Below are 21,843 nucleotides of genomic sequence, written 5' to 3'. Positions count from 1 at the left end.
TCCTCGGTTTACACTTGTATTATTTGTCTATTGTTTTTAATAAAATATCCACATTCAGGGGGGAAAAGTATAAACAGCCAATAACAAAAGTTGTTTTTAATTGATGATCACACAAAAGCGTTTGCTGGACGAAATGGGAAACTATGTTTAAAAGCAAAGCAGAGGGTGGTCTGAGATTCAGAGAATTAGAAAGTTGTTAATTTGTCTCAATTATCCAAACAAGGTTCAAGGTTGGAGATCGGAAGTAGAAGAAGATGCTTCGTTATCCATAGTGTTTAAAGCTAAATATTTTTCAAATTCTTCCTTTATGCAGTCCAGAGTGAAGAGAGGAGCTTCTTGGGCATGGAGAAGTATATTTTCGAGCAAAGACATCATCAACAAGTATTATTAATATATGCATTGATACATGGATTCCCGATAATGTAGTTTTTAAGGTTCAAACTCCGCTGTGAGATTCAAAAGGTACATGAACTAATTGATCCACTCACCAAGAACTGGAACACTTTTTTTTTTTTTTTTTTTTTCCTAGTTGGTACTCACACATGTCTCTTCTGAGATTTGAATCCCTGACTTCTCTTTGGGAAGTAAGAGGCTGATACAGCTAGACCACTGACCCATTGCCGTTGGTAGAACTAGAACACTCTCCTTTATTGCAACAATTATTTGGCCATGAAAACTGCATTTTTTGTCGGCTTCTTGCCATGGCAATATTCCAGTTTAATCTGAAAAGTTCTCATTCAATCTAAAGACTCCTCCAAGCTTCATTGCTACCATTTGGAAGGATATTAGATTTCTGCTAACCTGCTTCAACAACATACGTTAGAATGGTTTGTAGGAAAGCTAATTCAATAGCTCATTTACCGAGTCGTCTAGGTTTGAAGAAAAAGTTTGCTAAAATGTTTATTGATAATAAATTAATAATAATGTACATGGGGGTGATTCTTGAAGCAGCAATTATGGACTGTAACCATGTGTAATTTTTTTTTTTTTTTTTAATCAATGAGATCTTCTTTCTTGCCTTGGGGAAGAAAAAAAAAAAAACTATGATATACCCATTGGGTTGTCAACCTACACCATTTTTATAACCACCTACACAATAAGAGCTAAAAAAAATTGAATCATAAGAAATTGCAATTAAATTGTATAAACACCTACGCAATAGTTAGCTCGTAGTATTAAATTAAATTGCATAAATACCTACATAAAAATTTATATTTTATGGAGCATCTATATAAGCATAGCTATGATAAGTAGCTATGACTTCATAAGTTTGTAAAGAATGAGACTCGTAAATTTTGATCTTTTTTTCTTATTAAGCTCTCATAACTCTAGACCTAGACAAGAAAGAGTAAGTGGGATTGGAATAAGTATGATTTACTTTGGTTAAAAAATAAAATAAAATAAAAAGTTTAAATTAAGTAACACAGTGTAATTTCTAGATAAATTCCACCACAGAACACAATATCCAAGTGATTTGTAAGATTTGTCTGGGACCTATTACAGTGGAAGTGGTATTTTAAACATATTAAAAGTTCTCTGAAAATATTGTAGAGAGAGAGAGAGGGATTCCCATGATCCTCATGGGACCTCCTACCCCAACTTTATCTTAAAATTTATTAGTGAGACAACAAAAAGAAAATTGATACCTTGGTCCACATAACCACATTCAACCTCCAAGATCTTAGTCAATGATGATGTTTTTGATATGCTAATAATACATGTGACTTTATCATCCCTTTTTGTTAGTTATTGAATTTTCAAATAATTTGGCAGTACCCAACTAGGATCAATACATTGAATGTATTCGACTGCCAAGTGATTGTTTAGGTATCAATCTGTTTCCTAGGAACATACAGGTGCCTAATAAAAACATTTTTAAGTTTATTCTTTCACCTTTCTTCAATGATTGATTAAATTTGCCTTAGTTTACCGTCCATGATGGATGTATAGGTCTCTAGTCACATCTATACTCTGTCATCAAATATTCATATGACCAAGAAAAATCTGTCTAACCTAAACACCAGTAATAGAAAGTATGAGCAGAATGTACCAAGTACCAACCCCTTTTGGCTTATCCTATGTGTCCAGAACCTCAAACATGAACTACTTCTAAGAGAGGGAGTTGCAAAACCTAGACAGGGACTAGACTTCAACGATACTGAAATTTTATTCATAAGAACTTATTGGTGTTACCAGATTGCCTTCGGTTTCAGATCTGTGTCGCCGTTTTGGGTCATCCAAGAACCACCAAGTGGTGCCCCAACCGGCTAAGCAACCAGATATTACAATTACATGTTCATTCTGCCTTTGTGACGGTGCTTGACACACTTGGTTATGATGTAGATACTTATTACATATTGATACAGACTCATCAGTCTCAGTAAGATCCTCACTTGAATTGACCTTGCCTATGTTCATGTCAAGACCATAAATCATCTATTCTTCTCAATGTGTTAAGATAAATGCAGTAGTGCAAGAAGAATTTATGATATCAAAAGCTACCAAGAGTACAACCATTGTATGCACAATAACATACATTACCTATTTTCTAAATATTCTTCAGGCCAAAATTCATATCACTATTTAAATAGTGATCTTTTGATATTCCCCCAGTATATACTCCATTATATCATCAAACTATGAACGTAATTGTAATATGCATTTACCTCAGGGAAACATTGCATAACCCAGTTAAAGAATCCTCTCTGGAACACTAGTTCCCCTTCTTTACGAGAAAGAGCAAGTCTCGGACTAATGTAGCAAGGATTGCAGTTGGAACCTGTGAGTGTTGGCAGGAAGGAATCCGTAGCTCCTGAGGAAGGACCAGTGCCAGTGCCTTCTTTTTCTTAGACTCCACTTATCCTGCACACCACCAAACGAGTCATGATGGCATATTATTTAACGGTGCATTTCAGAAAGGTAGAGAGGAGGAGATTATAGATACCTGAAGATTCAATGATCATACTTTTGCTTCTACTCAAATATTCTTGCAAGCCGCCCACATATGGAAACCTTACTCTCGTATCTGAATTCTGGCAAACACTTTCAAGACTCCTATGCAGGTACCCAGCAGGAGCTAGCATAAACAATCCGCCCTTTCCAACCCTGAACCATCCAGTGGCCATCTTCATCTATCACAAAATCTTTGTGGCATCCCGCCTTCACCTTAGCCTTCAATTTCTTCATGACTTCCTGGTTCAACGGTAGCTGCCTGAACCCAGCCCTCAAATTACGAACTTGCCATTGCTTGTATGTCTCTGGCCTCTCAACCCTCTCGAAGCCCTCACATGCTACGACATTCATAATCTCACGTCCAAAGAATTCTTTCTCAAACATCAACCTCTCCGGATCTTCACGGGGTATGTTGGTATCAAACATATCATATAATGCAGAGTAGTGGTATAGAGCCTCCCGGAACCGAGTGACGTAAAAGGGGGCACTGTATGATCCATTAACAACAGCATGGACAAAAATATTTGGATTTATTGTCCTGATTAATTTTAGAACAGCATCCCTTGGACTATCCACCGTAACTGTCTCATCAAACAGGTTTTTAAATTTGAACAGAGCGGTCACAGCAAGCACCTCATCGCTGTCAATCTTGAAGTCCTCAATTTGGATGGTTTCCCATTTTTTTGCTATGGCATTGTACTCAAAGGGAACTTTAAAGCGCTCACAATACTTTCCCAAGCGACGCCCTGTCTCCTCAACTAGTTCTGCTGGCCGAAAACCAGGTTGGGGAAACTCTATTCCTGTAATGCGAAGTTTAGGAGGCCCATTAGGTCTGGTTGAGAGACGTTGGATGAGGATGGGCCACTGGAAACCATATAGGATACCGAAATCTATGATATGTAACTTTGTTGCTTTCTCAGCTATTTCCAAAATCTTAAGATTAGCCAAAAGAATGGCTATTGTCTTGAATGGGCTGGCTGAAATATAAAGCTGGTATGCCTTCAACATATGAGCAGCTGATGGCCTCTTGGAAGTTAGGGCAGTATAAATCTGCGATCCAGTGCCAGACAAGCGTGCCTCGAGACCATTAGCAAAGAAATGTGCCAATCTCTGAGACCCATCACCAAAAGGAGAGCAGTGCTGCCTTATCTGCTTTAGCTGTTCATTTGCAGTCCTACGATCATCTGCAGCAACAGAGTGTGCACAGTTAACCAGAAGAGTCCTCAAATCCACCACTTCCTTGGTATTGCCCTGTTTCTTGGCACGAGTCTTTCCACCATTTGATTGTTTCTTCTGCTGCAAGGTCTTGCTTTCTCCATCGTGCACTTCCTCCTTGACAGCACAGGGCGGAGGTCCCCCCTTTACCTCAGTAGAGAGTAAAACCCTATCAAACATCTCTGATAACTCAGATTCCTCCACATAAAGCGCTGACTGCTTGCTGTTCCTCTCCTCCTCTAAATCACTATCCTCCCGGTAATGATTCTTCCTTCCTCTTGGACTATTAGGTGAGTAACTCCTCTCATCCTTCTCTACCTTGATTAGGACCTCGGGAACCACTTCTTTTGACTGTGGAGGCAATGCGTAGTTCTCCAAATCAATAATAAACTGATTGCCACTAGGAAGGAACTTCCTAGCTTCCTCCGCCCCTCTCTTGAACAACAAGATTGACTGGCTATCACTAAATATATTAGAAACCATTTCAAAAGATTCCAATGGCCCAGTAAGAGCATTGCTAAAGCTGTCTGTAGAGCTCAATGAGCAATCCGAACTGGACTGTAAAGTGGACTGGAAAGATTTCTCAACGGGATTGCTCCTGATAAGAGAAGAAGATGATTTAAACTCTACGGAATCATCATTCCATTGACGATCAGTAAAGTTGCTAGAACAAGTGCTGCTGCTGTTTGTATTGTTGTCAATGGAACTTCCAGAAAAATGATCATTTGGGCTCTCAACATTTTGTTCAATGTAAAGAGAGGGCTGGTCAGGAGAAGGAGGGTACTTCTCACCAAGGACTTCATAGAAAGATTTCTCAGCAGCCTGTAGAGCCAAAGGATCATGGAACATGCTGGGCTTCCCTTCCATGTTCTCCTCCATGAGTATCTGGTTTAGGTACTTGAGAACTGTATCAGAAAGGTCATGATCGTCTGGGGAATCCAATTCAGAGGTTGCACTTGACGACGGAGCAAATTTACGGAGGTCAGGATCAGGACCGGGTTCAGGGTACGATTCGGGTGAAGGGAAAGGGATATCCATGAAGCTAAGATCTATAGAGTCGTCGAATTTGAGCCCATTGTCTAAGTATGGAGACTGATCAAAACCAGGCACAACAGTCTCATTATTGACTTTGAAACCGTCCATGAATCAAAAAAAATCCACTTAAAGCTGGTCCACGACCATATATAGTGCAAAAAGAGTATCAAAATCAGACTCACCCTAAGTAAGCCAGAACCTAATCAATCGATCCCAAGCAAATAGCTGACTTTCTACCTTTAAACCTACACCATCAATCTAGTTCCAATCAAAAAATAATAACAATATAGAAATGATAAAGAAGTTGGTACTAAAAAAATCCATTTTTTCTAAACCCTAGATTCATCAAAACTTACAAAATGGTGAAACAACTAAATCAAATTAAAGAATAAAAAGGATAACTTGCATAAACTGAAAGAAAAAAATAATAACGATACAGAAATGATAGATGAGCTGATATTAAAAAAACCCAATTTTTCTAAACCCTAGATTCATCAAAACCTATAAAATATTGAAACAACTAAAATAAATTTTAAAAAAAAAACACAGTGTAGCTTGCATAAAATGAAAGGCACTACATTAGAAAGAGACACACACAGAGAAGCAAGTAAAAATCTAGCTTGGAATCAGATAAAGAAGCAAAAGAAATTCAACTTGAACAACCTAATTGTTCATGAATCAGTGTAAAAATTGAAGCAGTGAAAAACGAAAGAGGAAGAAGATGAGAGAGAGAAAATGATTTTGCATACCTGAGAGAAAGTAGTGGATGCAAAGATGGCTAAAAGGTGATAAGAGAGTCAAAAGTACTCTTTATAAAAGGAGACTATTATGAGACTACCGGAGGAGGATTTGGTGGTGGTAAAGCTTCGTTTGATTTGCAAGAAAGTTATGAAGAATACAAAAAAAAAAAAAAAAAAATCTTTTCAACTTCTTTTTTACATAGAAAACTGAAAAATCAAAATTTTTGTTGTCGTCTTCTAAATATTTGTTTGAACGTCTTCTAAATATTTCTTTAAAAATTATTATTATTATTTTATGAGTTTGAAATTATTTCACAAACATAATTATAAGGTTGTGCGGAAACTAATTAGTAGAATTTTTTAAGAAAATATGTAATTAATGTATGGACAATACTTGTATACAGTTGATGTGGAATCACAAATGCACACATTATTAGTGAGTAAAAAATTAGAAAAATGGAAAAGAAGAATAATATATATATATATTTTTGAAATAAATTCAGTTTTTCTTTCTAATATTCTTATTTATCACTTTTCAAATTTTATAATTTCAGATTATGTACCAACAGGCATGTGACCTAGCGGTATAAGACTCTTACCTCCCAAAGAGAGGTCAGGTACTCGAACTTCAGTAAAGACAGAGATTGTAATAATTGAAATGAAAAAAAAAATGAAAGTAGGAAAAAGTGAAGTGAAACTTTTCTTTATTCAATTAATTTTCATTAATTGTTTTTCAAAAAAATTATAGAAATTCGGAAATTTATTAAAAATTTAAGAAATTAACTTTTTATGTTTTTATGCGAGAAAAATTTATGAAAAAAGTTAGTCCTAGAAAATTTCCCTTTTCTGCCATCCAAAATTTTAAAATATTATAATTTTTTATTATTATTATTTTTCCTTTCATTCTATTTCCATTTAACCATACAAAAGAAAAAAAAAATAGTGTTTTCTAATAGAATACTGTTTTTGCAAAATTATACTTAAAAAAAAAAAAAAAAAAAAAAAAAAAAAACAATTTCCTATCATTATTTTGACTTTTTATTTATCGCACACAGTAGTCGTGATTTGTGAATTGTGTTGTTGTAATGATCAACTAAAGTTGTTCGTGAATCATTGACCAGGGACCAATAAATAAGGAGGTAAAGGACACATAGATGTGGGTTCCAAAACACACCTAGCAGTCGATATTTCACGATCAGCCAAATATAGGAGTCATGTGCCATGAATGTGCCAGAAAGGAATATTTTAATTTTTTTCCCCAGAAATGAAAGTAACATTTTTATTATAATATTATGTGTGATCCGATCTAAATAAATTTCATAATGTTTCTTAAAAAAGAAAAAGAATAATTAAATAAAATAACAAACATAAAAGACAAGATTCGCATGCGGGTTTTGTTTTTTTTATTAATTTGTGGGTCTTATGGCTTTAGACCAAAGTAGTACAGCAATAACAATTTAAGAAATTGTAAACTTGTACACCTTGTGCTGAATATGTGCGTGTGTGAATATGTGTGTGTTTGTGTGTGTGTTGTGTGTTCACACGTGTAGCTCGGTCAATCGCACATGTGGCTCTCCAAGATTGGCTCGCACTACTTTTCACCTAAATCATCACTATTTATCACTTAAGCATCAGAGTCAAAAAAAACTACACGTTTATTGACCTAAGACCAGCATGAAATGGATCGATTTGACCAAAACTTCATTTTATTTTATTTTATTTCGCAGGAATTGTAATCATAAATTCATATTTAAAACTATGCAGTAACTGTGGGAAAACTTGGACATCTCGACGAATTAGTCACGCCAAATTCAAAATTTTAATACCACCGTCGTCGCTAAGTTTAAGGTCTAAAAAACTCATTGTATCTCAATCTGTGCCATATCATACGGATTTTTATGAGTTTTTCAAGTTTTCGGGTCCTGCAAAATTTTAATAACTTACTAATAAATAAAGAGAAATTTCACTTACCATCCCTGAAGTTTGTAAGTATCTCACATAAATCTTCTTACTTTTTATTATTTCACTTATCTCCCTTATCACGGTCATCCAACTTGTTAAAGGTAATGTATTATTTTATCATTTAGCCCATAAAATGTTTGCCGTCATTTCATATATTAAAAGGGCAACATTGATCATCTGTCAAATTTGCAGTCATTATGTTTGTCTCCATTAAGTACCTAACAACAAGAAAAATATATAATATAAACCAAAACCTCAGGGGAAGTAAGTGCAATTACGAAATGTATAAAAGATTTATGTGAGATATTAACAAACCACAGGAAAGGTAAATGAAATTTTCTCATAAATAAACTTATAAATAGGATTTTCTTTTAGACTATGAGTGATTAAAACTTGTGGGACACAATAATATACCTTCCTATTAAAATTTGGAAGAAATTCAAAATATTATATTATTTAATATTGTTTCTTTTAACTAAGTTTCAGTTACTAATTTTTGTCAAAATTAGATTAATACCAATGATATTAACTTTTATTTTACATAAACAACATCTAAGTTGTATAACTTAACTCTGATTAGAAGAAAAAGAAGGCGTTAAGAGACCCCTTCTGGCCTAAGAAAAAGGAGGTGTTAAGGGTTTTCCATAATCAAAAGAGCGATGATAATAAGATACTATAAAAACATATAACTTTACAAATATAAAAATTATAAACTTTTTTATTTTTTATATTTCGGATTAGTGAGATAATAAAACCATTGTTCAATGATGCTAATGGGAGTCGGGCATAGAGAGTGGGCAATTTGGGGGATTCACAACAATTGCAGCGCGTAACTAACATGCATAATTTTCTTTATGTTCGACCACATAAAATTGAAGTCTTAAAATTAAAATTGGTGAAATTGAAAAAAAATTAATTTAAAGTTGTAGGAAATTAAACTAAAATTTATTCTAAATCTACAAATTACAATTCCAAATTCCACGCTGCAAAAACATTCCTCTCTTGGAATTAAATTTCCTTATGCAAATAAACTGCATTATGAAACTCAGAGGTTAGGCAAATGCAAAGAGTCGACCAATTCATGATATTGATTCCAAGCGAGCATTTAAAGAAGATTACAACAATCACTAACGGACTAATTACAACACCACCACAGAACTTCAATACCCAAATCAACTTCTTCAACCAAACCTTCAAAAAAAAAACCTGTTAGCAAGCTCTTACTTTATCAACAATCTATAAGGGCTAACCTCTCCGTACAGGAAAAGAATCACCACAAACGCCAGAGAAATTTCATGCACTGTCTTTCTCTAATCACCCCTTTGTAATTACCTTTTTACAGAGTCATAATACTAACAGAAAAATTAATTAGATACGCCCTCTAATAACTGATCCATTTCAGCTCCTTCCGGCATGCGCTGCCACCTCTCCAATGGTTAAGTTCTCAGAGAAGGCTGCAGGTCTCGGGCTGCTTTGGCTGTTGGGACCAGTAAGCGTGAGCAGCTAAGACCCTATCCAAGAGCTCCTCGGGTACAGGCTCACCCCTCCTTTGCTGGGGAGATATTTTTGCCGTGTGCACCAGTGTTTTCCACTTGTCCTGCACACAACCCCAAATGACAAAAACCGCATCAAGTGAGCACGCTCTAGTTTAACTCTCTCTCTCTCTCTCTCTATATATATATAACAGAAGAAAATGAGCAACAACTCCCCTTTGCTTTCCAAACTAGGCACCATTGAGCAACCAAAAGTTTCATCAGATATAAATTATTGGGCAGTGGGAAAAAGAAAAGGTAAGAAATCATATTGTTCGGTAGAGGACATGATTGTGATCAGGAAAGAGTAAATAATACATTAATTATCGAAGAAAAAAAAAAGAAAAGAGTAAATAATAAATCTATGCAAGTGAAATCATGTCAGACTGGAATGGAAGAGATTACTTGGAATTGGGTATAAAGCTATCAAGACTATCTAATCATTGCTGGAAACACGTGCAACTAGTATTGCCTTGAAATCATGATACCAGTCCTTGTAGGCCAAATCTATACCGTGGACTTCTTAAATGGTAAAAATCAAAAGAATTTAACGCTTAGAAAAAAGGAACAAAAAGGAGCATGAATAATAATGTAAAATGGGAAGTCTGAAATAAATGCAGCACAAGTGCTAGATCACTTCCTGACCTTTAAATCCACATAAGTTCGATGTTTTGCATTATCAAAAGCTCGTAGTTTAACATCACGCCATCTGCAGAATATAAAAAAGATTAGGGGAAAAAATGCCCAAGAGGGAGAAAACATACAAAGCTGGTCCAAAATGTCAAACTGCTGCATCCCCACCCCCCTTTTCTCTTTTTTTTGTGCGTGCGTGTGTGTGTATATATATATATATATATGCCTTTATGTTAACAAATGTTTGGCATTCAAGCATAGGTTCTTTTCAGCTGGAGTGTTACAAAAATAAAAAATAAAAACAATAATTAATAAAGCTCTTTATTTTCTGGTGATATTTTTCACCACACAAACCTTCCAGTTCCAATCTTTTCAACAGCTTGAACCAGTGCTTGCACTTCAGAAACAGAGAAGGGTCTACGGGCTCGACGTTGCACAACCTCAGATCTCTGGGATTTCTGCATGGGAACTATAGCCACTTTCTCGGCATTCATTGCTGGAAAGGCAAACAATGCTCTGGAAATAGTTGTTCTTTTATCGATTGACATGTCAGGAGGGGAGGGTGCTGAATCATGAGCATTTTCAATGAAGTCACCCAAATTTGTCACTGAAGGATCTAATGAGGCATCAGAAGTCCCCTGTTGAACTACACTTGCAGTATGAACTACATCTGGAATGGGCGGGCACCTGGTAATAGAGCATATATTATTAGATGAATATCAACTGCAACAAAATCATTTGCCATTAGCTCTGGAAGGTATTCCAATAACTAAGATTCCAATTAGTACTGAGTTTGGTTATGGGAAGAACAGGCAAAGAAGGAGAAGGGAGCTCCTCACTGTCAGGTAGAAGGGACGGAGAGAGACAGAGAGAGAGAGAGAGGGAAATGAATCCCTCCGTACAAAAGTTTAATCTGTCCAAATATTAGGAGGAATGGGGTAGAGGGGAAGCATTAAATATACATATGATCTATGCACTCTCATTCTGATCCCTTCGGTTGAGGTATAATTCTTAAAGGGTATATTGCTCAAATCACGCAATACCCCTCCCTTCTTAAAGGGTATAATGCTCAAATCAAGCAATGCCCCTCCCTTCTTCATTTCCTTTACACTCAAATAAACAACACGAGGAAAGAGACACCTTCCTTTCAGTAATATCTTTTCCATCCCTCTTTTCCGTGCAATTTTCTGTCATTCGTACCAAAAGGAGAATAAGAGTAGAAAAATAAAGATTAAAACTGTCCTCGTATTACAATAACATGGTAACAACATAGTACTGTGTTCAATGGGAGTACAAAAGTTTACTCCTGATTTCAACCATGCCTTCTTCATGCTCCACAAGAATAATCAAAGTTTGATAAAGCTCAATTAGCCGGAATTGTTAAACTAGACTGGAAAATAAAAATAAAAAGGGTCGGTAGAACCAGTCACTCTCCCTGGCATGGCAAGTCTTCCTGCTTTCATTCAGCCCGAGTGGAGGAATTTCACGTGTCGAATTGCTTTTGGAACAACCAAAAGAACATCTTCCGACAGTAAGAAGGCATTCCGAGCCCGCTTGCTGAAGATCACCATATTAAGTATCTAAAACATATAAAACATAAAGAATTTCTATGAATGAAACTCATGGTTTACTTGAGTGAAAAGAGTCCACCCAACCAAAGTCTAAACGTTGTAAAACTATTAAAGGTCACCATGTTATATAGACTCTTCTAGACACACAGAGGACTGGTTTGGATTTTTGGACACACGACACGGGTATTGGTTTCGAATATGTGGCAAACATGTCAAATTGAACATGCACTTAGCATATGTTGCTATATTGTTGCTTCCACGTAAGCAAAAGTGCCTACATGGAACAACCTATGTTACATAAGAACACCATTTCACCTAATAAATAAAATAAGATATTAAAAATATAAATATTTGGCCATTACCCATGTCCTTTAGTTTAAGGACTTAATAAGTTCAAATAAAACTGAATATATGAAGTGTAACTTAGTTAAATCTAGAAATACAACCGAGGATGTATACAAAAAGTGAAAATTTTCATTCTTTAGGCTCAATTATTGATAATGAAGGAGAAATTGGAGATGAAATAAATCATAGAATCAATGCATGAAGGGTTAAAAGGAGAAATTGGAGATGATATAAATCATAGAATTAGTGCATGAAGAGTTAAATGGAGGAGTACACGTAGTATAATGTGTGACCGACGTATCCCGTTACAGATTGAAAGGGAATACTATAAAACAATTACTAGACCAGCCGTAAGTGTGGCGAAAATGCGAATGTTGAGAGATGTGCCATAAGACTAGAAAGGATAGAATTACAAATTTTCACATTCTTGAAATGGTTGGAGTAAAGACCAATTAGAGATAAAATGAGAAAAAATCGGTCAAGATGGTTTGGACATGTGCACAAAAGACATTTAGGGTAAATTACAGTTACTCCCTGCAGGTAGGGCAAATTATGCCCGCATCCCCTCTAGTTTGGATAATTTATGTCACCTCCCCTACAATTAACACCTTTGTAACAAATACCCCCCTCCGGTCAGCTTTCGGCACGGTCAAAGGCAGTTAATGCTAACGTCATCACTTTCTAACCCTTAACATGACTTTACTGCCTCGAAATGTATGTGAAAGACACTTTTTGTCCATTTAAACTTATGTGAAAATACATTTCTGTCCTATATTAAGGAATTAAATGGACCAAATGGCCCTCATTGAAAACGTAGAAAATGAGGTAGATGCAGAAACCGGCCTGAGAGAGGATAATCATGACATCGATGGCAAATCATCCGATGGGTCCGCGGACGACGAAGCCGAGGTCGCCAAAGGAGGCGATTTTGGTGAATACATGGTGGGTTCGAGTCGGCGGTGAGTGTGGACGTGGTCTTCTCCTCTGATATATGTGTGTGCATCTGGGTATGTCACACTGTGTGAGAAAGAGAATTGATGGGGTTTTTGATTGAGGGATATAGAGGGTTCTGATTTTCGATTAAATTATGTTGAGTTCTTTTAAATTCTAGAGAGAGAAAGAAGGTTTTGATCAAATGTGTGAAAGAGGGTTTTGATCAAATTTGTTCGTCTTCTCTTCCGGCGACAGCAATCATTTTACAAGGAGTCTCAAATACATGGCTCTATCTCTCTGTATATGGAAGAGATGGCAATCATTTGACAAGGAGTCTCAAATACATGGCTCTATCTCTCTGTGTGTGTGTGTGTATATATATACACACACACAATGTGGAAGCCTCAAATTGATCCTAGAGAGAGAACTAAGAATGGATCCACCGCTTTGAGCTCCGATCAGCCGACGACGACCTCGAACATGGCATCGACACCACCAACGACAACCCATCCAGCGCCTTCTCCTTGGCAGCAAACTTGTCCGGGTCATGTGCTCTGTCTTTGGTTTTCTCTTGCATCAGTTCAGTTTTCCTGTTGTTTTTGGTTTTATGAAGGTTGGGTCTTATTTGAATGTATTTGTTGTTCCGGTCACCAGATATGAACGCCGATCACTGAAAGGGGAGGTAAACGGAATTATCCAAACTAGAGGGGATGCGGGTGTAATTTGCCCTAGCTGTTGGGGAGGTAATTGTAATTTACCCGGACATTTAAGTGCACCAGTTAGGAAGAGAAAGATAGTCCACATTGAGGGTAATACTAAGAGAAGAGGAAGACTAGAGTTAATGTGGGTAGATTTAGTAACGAAAGATATGATAACATATGGTTTGACTGAGGCCATGGCCTTACATAAAGGGGAACGGAAAAATAGGATTCATGGTCAACCTCAAGTGGTTGGGTTTAGTTGTTGTACTCACATATCCAAACACGATTTACTTGCTAAATATATACGTGCATATATATATCCAAACATGTAAACATATCCAGGTCCATGTAATATAAACTAAAAGCACTACTAAATGACAAGAAGTTCTTAAGCTAACACAAAATAGATCATGATGCATCTAAATTACCTTGTTAGTGGTTGAGTTCCGCCACAAGAGAGTAGAGAGGAATGATCTTTGGGGCAAGGAGTTGATGGAGCTTGCAGAGGATTAGGCTCCAGGGTAAAACCCAGAGCATCAGGCTTGTTATCATGAGATATTCCAGTCTGTTGTAGAGTTTTGTTGTCATCTCTAATCTTCTTCCCTTGAAGAAGTACACCAACATGTAATCCACAGCCAAGTATAGCAGTCACTGCCTCCATTACTGTTCTCTGGTAACATTTACACCACATCAGCACATAATCTTAAATTTCAAGCAGCAAATCAGTGAGACCTAAAGGAAAACTGTAGAAAGGAAATATGACAAAGAAAATTGAAGTAAAGTGTTAAAAATAAAATAAATAAAATAAAAAATATTCCATGTGGAAAAAGACGGGGTGAAAAAAAAAAAAGAACAGTGCCAATTTTTGAAAAAGACCATCTGGAGGAGTTCCCAAGACTGAAATAAAAAGGAATGCAAAAAATGTATCAAAACACAAATGCTTACAACACATCAGCGCATAATCTTAAAATTCAATCAGGGAATCTGTGAGACCTAAAGAAAAACCGTAGAAAGGAAAAATGACAGAAGATTCAAGTCAGTGTTTAAAAACAAATTAAAAAATATCCCATGTGGAAAGAGAGAGAGAGAAAAAAATAATAATAATAATAATTAAAAAAATAATAATAAACAGTGCCAATATTTGAAATAGACCATCTGGAAGGGTTCCAAAGACTGAAATAAAGAGGAATGCAGAACGTTTACAAAAGACAAACGCAGATGTTATTTGTTTCTCATATGTGTCGTAATGCTGTCACATCTCTCGCAAAGCATGGTCCTACCCTACACCCATTATTTGCAATTTTGAGGATGCAGAATGAGAGTTACATATCAATTGGTGGTTTTATCCATCAATAATGAGTTCATGTACTGCCCAACGCAAATGTAAAAGCTTCATGAAATGAGGTAGCTGACATACCTCATGAACATGAAACCTTTTTCACATCCAATACTATGTATGGAATGAGGTAGCTGCAAGACACTTGTCTCAGTATGATCAGAATCAATGATCACATACCTTCAGAGAACCAACAGTTGCAGTTTCTGGAATCTCAACGACAAGCTCCGGAACCTTGAATGACTTGATACTAAGCTTCACTGAGCAAAAGGAAAGGCATCTTTGAATAAGAACCCCTTAATGTCAGATACCAATCAAGTCAAAGACTCTATATGAATCACTCCATCAAAGGCTCACTCATACCATGAGAATCCTTGGATTGGAAGGATGTATGTTGACTGGATACAGAAGCTGAAGTCTCTGTGGCTGCATGAGAAGTTATATGAGTAAAAATAATAAAGATAACATCAAGTTACGCACAGAAAAATAAGAAGAAGAAGAAGAAGAAGAAGAAGAAGAAATAAACCTCCAGGCATTGTGGCACCAAAGGCTCTCATACCATGAGAATCCCTGGACTGGAAGAATGTACGTTGGCCTGCTAAAGAAGCTGATGTCGCAGTAGATGCATGAAGGGAGTTATACTTGCAAGTAAAATAATGAAGACAACAACAAATTCTACACACAACTAAAAATATCTTTTACAAGAGTAATAAAAAAGTAAAAAAAAAATTTAAAAAAAAAAAAACCTAATAATGGGAAGGAAATAAACCTCCATGAATTCGTGAAGAGCCAAAAGCATCTCTGCTGAAGCCCTTCCTAGGTGAACCAGAATTAGATACTCGACTACGGGAAAAAAGTTTCCTCTTTTTGACAGGATAATCCTTTTGAGACCTGTGGCGCTTGTAACAATTTTTCCTATTGCGGTATAGAGCCCTTATTTCTGCTTCTGGAGAAATCATTGTAACATCCCATTAAATAAGAGACATATAAATCCAAATCATGATTGCACCAAACTAAATGAGCGAGGACACTGCTACAATTAAAGCATTAAGTGATTACCCACCAGTTTTAGAATGTTCCTCATCCTTCAAATTATGATTTACTTTCCAATATTTGGATGCTAATAAATTACTTGTTCTGCCATCTCCAACTCGTGGTGGTGGCCTAAAGGCCTTCATTGCGGTGCTAGGTTGAGTGCACCCAGAAGAGTTTTCGTCATCATCTCTAATAACTAACTTTACATCATCCTGATGCACAGGAAAAGAACCAAGGGGAATGTGATCCCCACCTAAACTGATTACAACATGAGGTTTACTGTCTGAAGCCATTTGATCCTTTGAGCCGCACTTATCAGCCCTGGTGCTAATTGACACTTCTCCAGTATCTGGTAGTTCAATTTTTATCAATTCCTTGTCAACATCCTCTACTGTACAATAGCAGGACTCCCTGCACTGAGAGGAACCTACCTCCACTTTGGTACCAAAGATTCCGAGTTCAACCTTGCTTTTTCCATTAACCAACTTTTCAGCAGAAGCAACCTTGTTTAAATAATCAGAAGCAATTATAGATGAAGGTCCCAAACAGGTATCGACCTGAGCAGTTGTAAATTCCTTCAAACTACGATTTACAGCAGGAGCTTCTGAGACAAGTCCAGAAACTATAGAACTCCTCTGATTGCTTCCTCGATCACAAGATTCTACTTTCAAAGGGTTATTTTCATCCTGTTGTTTTTTCTTCACATGATCTTTCACTATTGGACCATGTTCTTTTCCAAGTGTATTATTATAACTTTCTTCTTCCAGCAATAGCTGGCCAGCTACAGTAGCCAATATGTCAAATGGACATATTTGATTGCAATCAGCTTTCTTCCTAAATGATCCCCTCCTCTACAACAAGTGGCAACGAATTAAAACAGAGATCAGTGCTTCAGAAACACAGACCAATAGGGAAAAACAAGTAAAGGAACAATAAAGGTGCGTTTAGTAACTTTTTCGTTTTCTGTTTTTGCAGTCTCAAGAAAGCAAAAACATGGTAAAGGAACAATAAAGGTGCGTTTAGTAACTTTTTCGTTTTCTGTTTTTGCAGTCTCAAGAAAGCAAAAACATGATTTTGCTTTTCTGAGCGAAAGTAGAAAGCATAAATGGAGTTTATTGACACTTACTGTTGCCACAATTTTGAAAGCTAGAAAACAGTAACAGTGTTTAGTAATACATATTTGTTACAAGATGTAGAGAATATTATTTAATTTTTTTGTTTTATTTTAATTTTTTCATTAGTATCACAAAGCCTTAAAATATGTATGCAATTCAATTATTTCACAAATATTAACAATACCCAATACATGATAATAAAATACAATATCCAATTTAAAATCACAAATCCTAATAATACCCAATACATAAGTACAAAATAAGATAATACAAGACAAAAATGCTCTCACCAATTATGTATATAAGTACAAGTCTATGCATCGTGTATACATTTATTATAGATATATAATACATTTAACATATAGTATATTATAATAAATAAATAAATAAGTTAAATAATATATCTTAGATGTAATAAAATATATAATATATTATAATATTATAAATTAAATATAATATAAGATTTACATATAATATAATATAGATATGGTATATAATAAAATAAAATATATATTACATAATAGTTTGATAATATTATATAAAATAAAAAATAATAATAAATCATAAATATTTTTGTCACAAAAAATAATTTACACTAATATACAATATATTATATATTAAAAATATACTTTTATTAAATAAAAAATAAATTCACACTAATATATAATATATTAAAAATATAATATTTAGATTAGTATTTAATATGTAGCATTAGCATATAACATGATTCTTATTTTAAATGAACAGTGATAGTGAAAACATTTTTGCGCTACCAAAAACATAGGAAATATCTTTTTTACGTTTCCTCTTATTTTCACAAAAATGAAAAATGTTTTCTATTATTGAAAAACAAAAACATATTATTAAACATGATTTTTGTTTTTGTTTTGCCTTTTTAGGGGTTGGCAACAGAAAATAAGAAAATTTTCCTGTTAACGACCACAACCTAAGCTGTACATAATGTAGACAGTATTTACCCTAGCTGATCTGGCAGCTCGAGGCATGGGAGGCACCTGATAGCCATTAAATCCATAGTCTAACCTCTTCTGAAACACCATATCTCAGAGATCATACCAAGAAGTTCTCATCGATCGTAAAATACCAGTAGTTTTGGATATATTTTACAGTCTAAAATAATCCAACATGAAATAACACTTGTGAATCACCTACACTTGGAAGGAAACCCAAGAATAAAAGGCCCTGTTGACAAATAAGCACTACCAATGAGATTATACTAGGGGAAGTTAAAAAGAAAAAGTTAAAAGTGGGTTGAGATACTAAGAAATACATGCTAGGGAGCATTTCCAATGACATTATGATAGAATGGAAACAGTATTCATGCAATGAGCCCAAATGGTTGTGTCAAGGCTTTGTTGACTAAAGTAAATTAACTTATTCTCTTCATATGAATTACCAACAGACAATTTAAGACCAAGAAATAGAAATACCTAAACCAAAAATATTGGAACTCAAGGCAAACGAAAAAATGGAAAAATAAGCATGTTTTCTATCAGATTCAATTTTTTTGAAAACCACAGGTGCGTAGAAACACAAATTCAAATTGGCCCTGGAAAGAAATGCATAGAAAGTGAAATCTTGCAAGCCCCACATGTCAGTAAAGAGACAAATTAAAAACAAAAATGATCAGTTTTCTTCTAATTGCAGCAATTATGCCAGACTGTGTTTACCATAAAGAGATTGGCACCATTAATCAAACATCTTTAATGCAAAGAAATTATATCCAAAAAGCACAATTCCTTGGAATCCTATGATAGTTTAGGATAGTACCGGCAATTATAATAAGGTACCAAGAGAAGAAACATTCGAATCTTGTAACAGCCACTCTAACCCAAAACCATTAGCATAAGATTCCAGGAAAATAGCCAATTCAACAGCAAAATGTCATAAGATCCAAGATTTCTATTCTTTTCCCATGTCTTATCAGCAATCAAGCAGAGCTCAAATAAATTTTAGAAATGGACATAGAAGATTCAGTTCATATTTTTTATAAATCAAATGGCTAGGAGAAGGAACACAGGTCTATCAAACCTGCATGATCTAAATACAGACAATAAGCTCCCAAGCAAAAACATCTTAAAATGAAGCCACACAGAAGAGAATGAAACATAGTATTCTAACTAGAAGGAATAAATTGACAATTTGCAGACATCAACATCATTTTATCAAAAAAACATAAGTCATAAAAGGCAGTGACAATTTTTTTTTTTTTTGGTTGGTAAACTGGCTCATGACCAAAAACAATTCAGGGCAATTGAATTCCAGATATCTTTTCTCTAGAAATCTAATTACCATAAAAAATCTGGAAAAAGGAACTTTTTTGCAAAGGAAATGCAAGATAAGGGAACACAGAGATTAATGTAAAAACCCTCAGTCCCTCACACAACCCTGACATGGACGTTCAAGTGATAGCATCTAAAGCAGCACTGGATAATTATTTCAGGCATCCCTGGAAATAAACATGTGTACAGATGATCTTAAAACCCAACAAACAGATCAACCCGAAAAAACCCAAATAATTCCGATAAATTATGAAACAAAATAAAAAAAAAAAATCAGGGCAATTGAATTCCAGATATCTTCTCTATAGAAATCTAAATACCATAAAAAAATATAAAATAAAAATTAGAAAAAGTAACGATGGAAAAGGGAACTTTTTTGCAAAGGAAAATGCAAAATAAGGGAACACAGAGATTAATGTAAAAACCCTCAGTCCCTCACAAAACCCTGACATGGACGTTCAAGCGATAGCATCTAAAGCACCACTGGATAATTATTTCAGGCATCCCTGGATATGAACATGTGTACAGTTGATCTTAAAACCCAACAAACAGATCAACCCGAAAAAACCCAAATAATAAATTGTCAAATAAAATTAAAAAATTGAAAGAATTTAACTCATTCAAGGGAAAAATCATATTTTTCACTAACATTTTTCAAAATCCACATCAAACTTCAGATCGAGTCCATCATAAAGAGAATTCAAGATGGAACAAACAGTCCAGGACGAAATCGGAACAACAAAACAAAATGGAAGAGAATCAGACAACAGAAATTGAAAATTAGACTAATGCTCCGTTAGAATTTAGACGTAGAGAAACAAAATGAAATACAAGAAAATATGCGTCAAACATTCCATTTAAATAAAATGATTCCAAAATTTCTTTTCCTTTCTTAAAATTTCCCGGCAACCAAAACAACGGTTGAAAAACAAATACGGTAACTTCGTCAGATTTGGGTAAGAAAAACAAGAAATTCCATCATCTACTTACCGAAACTTCCATCTGGTTCACTTGATTCCCGAGAAAATGAAATTCCAGTGAATCTGCTTTGAATATATAAGAAAATGTAAGATCGGACAATTGTCCGAGAATTCAAAGAACAAATGCCAAAAGAATCAGAATTTACATCGTCACGACACTCTTTCTTCATTATCTATCCCATGTTTTCTGTTGCTTTCTCGGAAAACAAACGCGGTTTCGAACTCTACCCTGAATTCTCTCTCTCTCAATCTTCGCTCTCTGAGATAGCCAAAACCCTCAGAAAACCACCCAACCATTTCTTAAACCCCAGCGCTCTCATTTCTTATTCAATTGACTACTACTACCGGATCAAGCGGTAAAGACCCATGGTTTTACCGTCTATAGAAGTTGCAGAAACTACCTAAAGAACCGGTTCCTCGCCAAACGGTGACCCACACTCTTGCTAAGCCAGTCCAGATCTCTCCACGTGGAGAAAGTTTGAATCAGGCGGTCATTACTGATGATAAACATTAAACGTTTGGTCACGAGAAGATGGAATTTCGGGCACTTCTCGTTATCAGAAAATATATATATTTGTAATAACTAGATTTTTTATTTTTGCATTTTTTTAAAGTTAGTAATAACCAGAAATGTTACAACAATGTGTCCCAAATTTGGAGAGTGTAGCTTTAAATCGCCTAACTTGTGTCAAATGAAATAAGATTATAATTGATATTATATATATATATATATATATTCTATTGTCTTTTTCTTCTCACGCCTATCCAAATGTACTTATTTTTAGAAGTTTTTCTCTTCTAATTGTGAAAAAAATTAGAAATAAAAAATGTGATCATAAGTGTAATATCCCTAATTTTTAAAAAAAAATATTTGATATTTAATTATTGTATTTTATGTGTTTACGTGGATATATGTTTATATAGTTTTATGTTTATGTTTAATTGATTTACTTGTTAATTGATTATGTGGATTATAATTATTTGTTTAACTTGATTTATTTGTTTTAATTGAATTATATGCTTATGTGGAAATTAAATGTTAAATTAAATGTATTATTTTTATTTTGAACGGAGTTGGGCTTGGATAGGATCAACGGACTTTTTGGATAGGGTATTTGGGTACAATTTATACCCATTGATGGTTATACAAATATATATGGGTATATATGTATTTAGGGTTAGTTTAATTATTAATTATTACTAGTGATTAAATTAATATTATTATTCATTATATATGTATAGTATAGTTTTAGGATTTTATTTACTTTTATGAAATCATGTAGGATAGCCGACTTATATAAATATTTATTTTATATTATATTATATTTTAATTTTTCTTTCCGTCTGACTTAGGGTGTAAGTAGGAGTGGAATTAGGTTTTGAATAAGCCTATATATATTTATGTTTTGTCTGCCAAGGGTTTAGAACCCTGGTCACGTATCAGTGGAGGCAGGGTAA

At 34.9% G+C, this 21,843-nt stretch overlaps 2 protein-coding genes across 5 annotated transcripts; both read right to left on the bottom strand.

The window, feature by feature from the left end:
- Window positions 1-320: 320 nt before the first annotated feature.
- On the bottom strand, window positions 321-6,080 carry LOC132307113 (scarecrow-like protein 14). 2 transcript variants are annotated; one of them, XM_059804784.1, is made up of 4 exons: window positions 5,952-6,080; window positions 2,945-5,447; window positions 2,667-2,862; window positions 321-801 (listed from the first exon to the last, which is right to left on the bottom strand). In XM_059804784.1, the coding sequence occupies exon 2, from the start codon at window positions 5,308-5,310 to the stop codon at window positions 3,055-3,057; it is 2,256 nt and encodes a 751-aa protein (XP_059660767.1). In that variant the 5' UTR covers window positions 5,311-5,447; window positions 5,952-6,080; the 3' UTR covers window positions 321-801; window positions 2,667-2,862; window positions 2,945-3,054. The 2 variants fall into 2 exon arrangements, with proteins under 2 accessions (XP_059660767.1, XP_059660766.1); XM_059804783.1 differs by lacking the exon at window positions 321-801 and having other exon boundaries at window positions 949-2,862.
- A 2,747-nt stretch (window positions 6,081-8,827) lies between these two features.
- LOC132307112 (telomere repeat-binding protein 2) lies at window positions 8,828-20,698 on the bottom strand. 3 transcript variants are annotated; one of them, XM_059804782.1, is made up of 11 exons: window positions 20,532-20,698; window positions 20,396-20,448; window positions 16,019-16,841; window positions 15,725-15,901; window positions 15,482-15,562; window positions 15,319-15,381; window positions 15,136-15,215; window positions 14,048-14,289; window positions 10,424-10,756; window positions 10,082-10,145; window positions 8,828-9,501 (listed from the first exon to the last, which is right to left on the bottom strand). In XM_059804782.1, exons 2-11 carry the CDS (start codon window positions 20,405-20,407, stop codon window positions 9,349-9,351), a joined length of 2,028 nt encoding a protein of 675 aa, XP_059660765.1. In that variant the 5' UTR covers window positions 20,408-20,448; window positions 20,532-20,698; the 3' UTR covers window positions 8,828-9,348. The 3 variants fall into 3 exon arrangements, with proteins under 3 accessions (XP_059660765.1, XP_059660763.1, XP_059660764.1); XM_059804780.1 differs by lacking the exon at window positions 20,532-20,698 and adding an exon at window positions 18,083-18,305 and having other exon boundaries at window positions 20,396-20,454; XM_059804781.1 differs by lacking the exon at window positions 20,532-20,698 and adding an exon at window positions 18,083-18,305 and having other exon boundaries at window positions 15,725-15,895; window positions 20,396-20,454.
- Between the last annotated feature and the right edge of the window lie 1,145 nt (window positions 20,699-21,843).

This window comes from Cornus florida, unplaced genomic scaffold (assembly GCF_030987335.1).
Source record: "Cornus florida cultivar Cherokee Brave unplaced genomic scaffold, ASM3098733v1 CherokeeBrave_3.0.0_Hap2_Chr05, whole genome shotgun sequence".
NCBI lineage: Eukaryota > Viridiplantae > Streptophyta > Magnoliopsida > Cornales > Cornaceae > Cornus > Cornus florida.
This window is presented reverse-complemented; position numbering and strand designations above follow the sequence as displayed.